Source organism: Chelonus insularis, unplaced genomic scaffold (genome assembly GCF_013357705.1).
Source record: "Chelonus insularis isolate UGA/USDA-ARS -01 unplaced genomic scaffold, ASM1335770v1 contig_17_pilon, whole genome shotgun sequence".
Classification (NCBI taxonomy): Eukaryota; Metazoa; Arthropoda; class Insecta; order Hymenoptera; family Braconidae; genus Chelonus; species Chelonus insularis.
In genome coordinates, this window is record NW_023276415.1 from 1,153,531 (window position 1) to 1,162,176 (window position 8,646).

The window sequence follows — 8,646 nt, forward strand, 5'->3', positions numbered from 1 at the left end:
AGGGTGTGGCTATGAAACTTATAAAGATTGTATTGAGTTATTGTTAAGATGGAATTTCACCATGGATCCAAATACTGAACTCGACAGCAAATATATTTCTTCAGCTGTAAAACACGATCATTAGTCAATTGTTTTGCAGATTTTAGAACGAGGAATTAATGTTTATTTGATAGATCCAGAATCGGGACTTGATCTTTTGCAAACGGCTTGTTTTCATAAACATTTCTGATAATTTATTAGGATAAACATGCTTACATATCGCAGTTTATAATGATGATCCAATGATGGTGAAAATTTCATTGACATATGGAATACAAATAGCAGATGATCCGAAGTTCTTAAAGATTACTGTTCTTGCTGTACGAAAAAATAAACAAGAAATTGTCAGTATATTTCTGGAACACGGTGTTAAAGTGCTTGACGTTAATTCCGAGGGAAAAACTCTTCCACATCACTGTGTTTCTTCTAGTTCTGATAAATCTAGATATAAAAAAGCTGAAATGCTTTTCAACCGAGGAGCAGCCATCTATGTTCACATTCCAAACAGTTCACTTTTTTTCGATGAAATGGAAAATGATCATCACGATATAGCTCGATTATTATTACGTAATCATGGCGATGTTCATTACATTAATTCAGATGGTAATATTCTACTTCATATGGCCATAGCAAATATTAGAATCGATTTTATAGAAACTTTGCTCCGAGAAGGCGGTAATCCAAAAGCTACAAATAAACAAGGAAAACATCTTTTTACATTATTCGTGAGCCCCATGACAATAAATTCAATTTTCGTTTAGTCTCATGTACAGACGTGACTAAAAAAATAGAATTGTTGCGATAAAATAATGCGAAAATTGATGCTATAGATGCAGCAGGTCGAACTCCATTTCTTTCAGCTTGCGATTCTGGCAATCCTGAAGCAGTCAAGTATCTAATACATAATAATGCTAATTCATAATATTCATCCTACTGATTCAGAAAAGTTGAATACTCTTTATATTACTGCAATCAGAAGCTATCACAACTCAAGTTTTCGAATAATGGAAACATTATTAAAACATAAAGTCAATGTTCATTGTATCAACAAAAAGTCATTAATTCATGTAGCTGTTGAAAATTTTAACTTGGAACTCATTAAACGTCTTGCTCGCACCCAAATTAACTTTACTTCTATCAAAATAGAGGGAAATGCACCTTTTCATACTGCGGTATAAAAGGAATTTCTTGATCATACTACAGTTTTAATAAAATATGGCGCTAATGTTAATATTGTAGATAGAAGCGAAAAAACTGCCCTTGAAATTGCATTGGAAATCATAGATTTGATGCGAACCAAACTCACTAAGTATTCCGAATATGTTGAACGTGGAGAAACCTACTCAGGTAATTCTGACGTAAGTGATTACAATTCTGGAGGATGAGATGAGAGACATAAACAACTGTAAAAACACAACAAGCTTTGAGAATACAAATAATCAAATTGAAGGACGCAGGATTACACGTAAATAGACGAAATTATGATAAAGTCTATCAATCTCAGATTGAAAGGAGCAATTATGGTCCATTTTCTGATCTAGATGACTGTTATTATATAGATTGATCAATTAACATACTACAGCTAGAAGTAGAATGTGCAATAGAAATCGAGAAGATAATAATGGAAAATATTAGTTTCAGTAACATGACTTTCTATGACTTATTGACAAAAAATATTTAAGTAAATTTGTTCAAAGGAAACGAATCCAAAATGCTTAAGAACTATCAATTTATGATGAAAAATTTCCCCTCGACATAGACATTGACAGAAATCGGTTTCGAGATGCAAAATTTCGATATCGATGAGTGGATGTTGCTAAAAAATATTTTAGTATGCGTATTTATCAAGTGCTTAATAATTGTATAGCCTAAAATTATTTTTGAATTAATCGATGACAAATGAGAAAATATTTGAACAGGGTCATTAATCTTTTTTTGTACAAATACATTGATAATAGCCTTTTTTAACAATTTATTAGCAATAAAAAATAGTTTAAACAATTCGGAGCGAGTTCCGGCACTTCACGGGCAACCTTTACCTCCACTCTCTGTGCCCAAGCCTGCAGCTTATCATTTACAAGCATAAATAGCTAGATTATAAACACGATAGCTCTGCGGTCAGAGCGCTGGACTTCTATTTTGCGAATCCCGAATTTTGACATATCTCCACGTTTTAAGGTCCCCAGAGTCAAATACGATCGTTTTTCAGTGGACGTCTGTGTGTGTGTATGAACGCATGTGCGTATGTACGCATGTGCGTTCGAAATTATTTTTCGCCTCGATTATCTCGAGAACAAAAAAGGATATCGATGTGGGACCAATTGCATTCGACGCGTAATTACGTAACTTAAAACTGAAAAAGTTTTCAGGAAAATCGGTCCAGCCATTTTTTTTGCAGAACCAAAAAACTAGCAAAAATGGAAAATAACCTGAATTTCTTAATTTATAAATTGTACCATTTTTTAGACAAAATTATGAAATCATGAAAAATATATGTATATCGAATAATTGGAATACTTGTATGAAAATATGATGACGGTATTTCGTTGAAAAAAAAAATTTTTAAAAACAAAATCTGCAATGAAAGAATTTTAAACTCGTGTCAAGATTGAGAAAACAGCATTAAAGACGCTATAATAGTCAATAATATGGAATTGTGTTTATAACAATTAAACATTATTACTAACAAGTGATTATTGAAAATAGTAATATTTAAATAATAAGTTTTAAATTGTAATAAACAATAAAAATAGGAATTCATTCTATATATATGTGTACTTTTAACGTATGATTTTTTCTTTTACTAAAATAAAGTAACTGACTGTGTCAAATAAATGAAAACAGACTCATTTCGTTTATAACAATTTCATTTGTTATAAAGAATGGAAACGGGTTCGACTCGGGGTGTTTTTTCATTTTTTCCACTGGGAAGTTGGTCGTGTGGAATGTTCGGGTCGCGCACAGACCAGTGCAGCACACTGATATTTATAATATTAACATGCCAAAAGTAATTATTTACAACGATTTGATTTTTTTTTTTTCAATTTATTTATTTAATTGTTTGACGCCGAGTCGAAAAACCTCTAAAAAGGGTTATAAACATTTTTTTAAATACAGTTTTATGAACGTAGTTTTTTTTTAAACAATTGAAAAATATTCAGAAGTACTCGAAACAGTCTGCGGGGAGTTTCGCATAATTTTTTGCAAAAACTTACTTACAAAAGTACTCAACTTTCAAAATATATATATTACTAGCTATCACTATAATAGAACTCTGTAATAAACACTATGTATTTGCAAAACAACAAATATAATAATTCGATCCATAACTGTTTTAACTTTCGACTATTCAGACACCGTTACTAACACTGAATAATAATCAGTAGATAAAATACTGACTAGTAATAAACTCTTAAACATTATCAGAACTTTATGTAAAAAGAACTTAATAGATAAGGGGAAAGGAAGGAGAAGGGGTAGGATGTGGGAGTATTTACATATATACAGAACCTAGGTCTACACGGATCAATCAGTAACTCTGGTACAGTGCCTGTGGTAGAAGCTGCCTCCTTTAGCCCAAACCAATCATAGCTTGGAGACGCTCTTTAAGTATCACTAATGTCTCTATCTAGTAGCGATGTTGAGAAACACAAGCTAACATTTGCTAGTTCTGGATTGGTGCAGATGCTTTTATTCGCTGCATGCCTTTTAAGATGATAAATAACTGGGAGATTTTTACTATTTTGGATTAGACCAGATTCTAATTGATCGTAGATGATATTGCTGTCTGGAGTAGTAACTCCTTTCATCAGCTTATTCTTTAATTTCCCCAGGTGCCCAACGTCGTTCCTAGTGAGTCTAAGAATAAATGAATCCAATCTTGGAATGTCAGCTTTGTTATATATAAATCTATTGCTCGTTCTTTTGATGTATTCCGAGCTCTTAGTCCGATGGGCTTTGAGACATGTCCTGAGGCACGCTCTTTCAAAACGCCTGAGCTTTTCCATGTCGGTGTGTGCCATGTTCCAGGAAACCGGTGCAGCAGAGGTAATTATGGGTCGGATCAGTAGCATGTAGCAAATTACTTTCGCTCTCCTTTCCAAGTTACTACTGTAGAAAAGTCTTCTATTGTTTTTGAAAGCTCTGTCAGCCTTCTTCAGCTGGATTTTATGGTCTCCATTGAGAACGAAGAGGTAGTCCATATGATAGCCTAGGTATTTCACTATTGTTTTCGATGGACTATCATGTAGAGTATTAGTGTGGATGTCTATTGCAGTAATTCTAGTATTTTTAATTTTAGTGACAGTGGAATAATTGATTCTTTTAATAGGTTGTCTAAAAATGATCAGCTCACTCTTCATTGGATTGATTTTAAGGTTTCATTCTTTATAGTGCGAGTTTATATTGTTGACTACCTCTTGAAGATTGCTCTGGATGTTCTCAACACTATGATCAGCATAATACACCGCAAGATCGTCAGCGTAGGCAATGGAGTGAAGTCTCTCTATAAAATTAGGACCAAATAAGTTGATGATTTCACTGTTGAATATATTGAATAGTAGATGAGTAGGACTGGTTCTGGATTACTCTGCGATACCGGCCGAGTCAAAAAGTAGGTTCTGATCCGCACTGATTACCGACCGCGACAACTTTGACGATAAGTTACCGACCGTAATAATATCAGTCGCGATTGATTGTGAATTTTTTTTTACCGACCTCGATAAATTATCTTCAATAATAATACCGATTTTTTGTGTGCTATATCTATAAATTTTTTTTCCGTGAGTAGAGGTTCTGCTTCTTTATCATGATATGACGTTCGAAAATCTCTAAACATATCATATAATAAGGCAAATTGATTGTGACTTATGTCAAGATTCATGTTGCCATATGGATAGTATTGTGAATTGAGGAAACGTTTTACATCCCTTAAATCACAATGATCGAAATGACTTGCATCTTCCGTAGCATCATTTTTGCATGCAGTTTGAAATCCTAATATAACATAGCGGGGCTTTTCCAACAGAGTTGATGTTTTTACGACCCATACGTGTTTGGTTGTGTCTGGCAGTATTGGATATTCATATAATTCCCATGATCTGAAGCTCACTGGAATCGGTGGGTCTTTTGCAATGTACCTTAACAATTCTGATTTTTTTATATCTGCAACAGTGACATGAGGAATTATCCACTTAATTTTTATAAGCGTGATCGTCTCTTCAGGTTCCGCTGCAGCTTGTACAACTGCATTAAGATCGGTATTTGAACGAGTGAGTATTAATTCATATTTGGCATTGACAATTATGTGATGGTAATCTTCAGCAAATCTCAATAGCATATGTAACGGTATCGGAACATCAAAGTATCCATTATCATTAAACAATCTTTCATTATCAGTTACCCAACCTGCATTATCTAAATAATTTTTTTGACGTTTCCGTTAGATTTTGTAAATCTCCCCGTGTGTCCGCAATTATCTGTACTGTAAACTTGATGTTTTTCATGATTGTAAAGTATTTTATCAACATTAATATATTTCATAAGCTCATGTGGTAGCTGCAAATCGCCAAAACTGTCATAATATAACTTTATTACCTCGTTTTTTATATGCCACCCAATGTATTCCAGGTCCAGTTTTATCGTTGAGATTAATAATTGCTGATTCATTTTTCCACGGTGTAGATTTTGAAAGATCATTTCGCATAAAAATACCACGAGAAAGGGTATTTTCATGATTTTTGCATATTTTTGAAGTTCAATATCAGTCAGTGCACGATGGGGTAAATTTAAAAGTTTGTTTTTTTGCCGGTTTCAAGTGCAATCCTAATCCTTTTTTGTGCGGTTTTAGACGTAGACCTTTACCCAAAGCTATTGCTTCCATTTTCTCGTTATGTCGTTTAGCTTCCTCTAATTGACCTTTGGCATCTCTAGCATCATTAATTGCTTTTGCAATGCCAGCAGCACCACCTGCTACAGCACCAACTACACTATAACCTGCAAATAGAAATATAAGAGGTATAATACCTCCCACTTTTAGCGGCATTGGTATAATACGTGGAACTTTGATTTTTTTCACTACCAGCATCGCGAACAGTTTTTCGTGCAGCAGCTTATGCAGATTTAATAGGATTTGAACCGGAATTTAACATAAGCTTTGCTGAATTAACAACTTTTCGCAAATATTTAACTCCCTTGTCCTTTTTGTTTTTTCTTTCAAACCCATTCCTAATTTTGATTTGACTTTCGTGACGTTGGAAATTCCTAAATCAGCAATTCGTTCCGCAATATCTGCGTCTCTCACAAAAACACGTTTCATAGATTTTTCAGCAAGTATTCGATCAGCTGCGTTTCTAGCTTCAATGTTATCTCGATTTTGCGAATATGCAATGTCGTGTTCTTTACAAGCAGCGTCCGATGGATTGATTCCTGGATCTCCAGGTGCTCATCTCTCCTTCAATTTAGTTCCCGGACTATAATAATGATGTCCTGGTATATGAAGTTCAAATCGCAATTCGTTTATAAGTGTGTTAACAATACCAGCACCTCATTTTTTGATACGTCTTTGTACTATCATTATTCAAGAACGACTAACTCGACACCTATAAAAGATGTAAATTTATATCCAGAATGTCATTCTACATCAAGATGAAGTTCAATCAACAAGACATTAAGTTGCCTGTAATTAACTTTGACCTATCACGAGACACAAATATCGAACGTCACATACAACTTTTTCCAAATAGTGTAGGTGGTGTTATTTGTGGTCCATCAAATTGTGGAAATACAAATACTCTCTTAGCACTTGTTGTACGTCCAAATGGCCTACGTTTTGAAAATATTTATTTGTATTCAAAATCATTCGAACAACCTAAATATCAGTTTTTAAAAAAAATAATTGAACCAATTAAAGGTATTAAATTTTATACTTTTAATGAGCATGAGGAAGTGGTAAAACCGGATGTAGTAAAACCCAACTCAATTATGATTTTCGATGACGTAGCATGCGAAAAACAAGATAATATGCAAACCTATTTTTGTATGGGACGACATGGAGATATTGACTGCTTCTTTATTTGTCAAACTTATGCACGAATTTCTAAACATTTGGTGCGTGACAATATAAACTTTCTTGTACTTTTCAGGCAAGATGACATAATTTTGAAACACATTTACGATGATCATGTAAATACTGACATGACTCTCTCATTTTCGAGATATATGTTCAATGTGCTGGAATAATGATAAATATGGCTTCTTGGTAATTGACAGAGACAGTGATCTTAATAATGGGTGATATAGAAGAGAATTTGATTGCTTCATAAGTATGAATTCATCGTAAATACATTAAATGGTATATTATGTATAAGATTGTCAAAGTGTCAACATGAAAACTACGAAGCTGCAACAAGAAAAAAAAATATTGCATCAAATAGCGAAAGCCAGTGATGCAATACGCCAAAAGCATAAGTTGATTAAACTTGGAAGAGGTATGACTCAACAAACCATGAGTACATATTTAAACCTATGGCGACTACTCTTCAACAATCAGCTGATAAAACACTTATTAAAGAGGAACCTCAAGAAGAGTCTAAAGAAGAAGTTGAAAGCAAACAAGGAAACTTTACACCTGATTATGAATCTTATACAACAGCAACAATTATCCATCAAAGTACTCCTATTAAAGACATACCTGTAATGAGGTATTTGGAGATGTCCGATTCTAAGCTCTTGTCCAAAGAATTAGATACAAAGTATGGCATACGAAAGTTAAAAAGTAATCGACTGATGATGGGTGATTCTGAAGTCAGGTTTGACAATAATCTTATTTATATTAGTGATAAAAAATACAATACTACTTCTGGTCTATTGGAATTATTATTTATAAATTTACCTAATTAATCAAAAATAACAAAAGAAGATGAAAACACTTATGGCAGAATTATCAGTATGACAAACGCCTATCGAAAGCATTATCTTCCTGACAGAAGTATCAGAGTAAATAAGAATTTAAAAAAATTCTCCGACATAATCAGTAAATATATACCAAGAAGTGGAGAAAGTTTACCACAATATATAATTAAACATAAACAAAATCATCCTATCGATTATATTTATTGGGATGATCCCAATGAACTTGTAGATCGACTTTGTTTACTTATTGCATCTCAAACTGCTGGAAATTTTAGTCATACTAACATAACTTTATCAATTTTAGAGGAATTGCGTCAAACTGAAAGCATTTATTAATCTGATGTATCCTACACAGCTACGAATTCTTTGAAGAACTTTTAAAGTGAGAGGTTTAAAAATAAATGTTGACGTTTTGGGACAACAGTTAGCGAAATATATCAAGTATTGACCACTAATCTAGTAACCTACAAGCTTGTCGACTATCAAGACCAACCGATTGAAGGAGGTTTTTATCATGAAGAATTGACTAAGTTTCAATACCTTGATATTTATTTGGTAGAAAAAGTTCTGAAAAAACGTGGTAATCAAGCTTTTGTCAAGTGGTTAGGATCCGATAAAACACACAATAGCTGGATAAACATGAAAGATTTATAATGTCTCTAACTGATGAATTAGAAACAATGACTGCCAAAATGT

At 33.3% G+C, this 8,646-nt stretch overlaps 1 protein-coding gene across 1 annotated transcript; it reads left to right on the forward strand.

The window, feature by feature from the left end:
• Positions 1-284: 284 nt before the first annotated feature.
• On the forward strand, positions 285-800 carry LOC118064300 (uncharacterized). The gene has a single exon (XM_035078803.1). The coding sequence runs from the start codon at positions 285-287 to the stop codon at positions 798-800; it is 516 nt and encodes a 171-aa protein (XP_034934694.1).
• The last annotated feature ends 7,846 nt before the right edge of the window (positions 801-8,646 follow it).

What these genes read in the sequence shown, in the direction of transcription:
- LOC118064300 (XM_035078803.1), top strand. Translation starts at nt 285, where the DNA reads ATGGTGAAAATTTCATTGACATATGGAATACAAATAGCAGATGATCCG.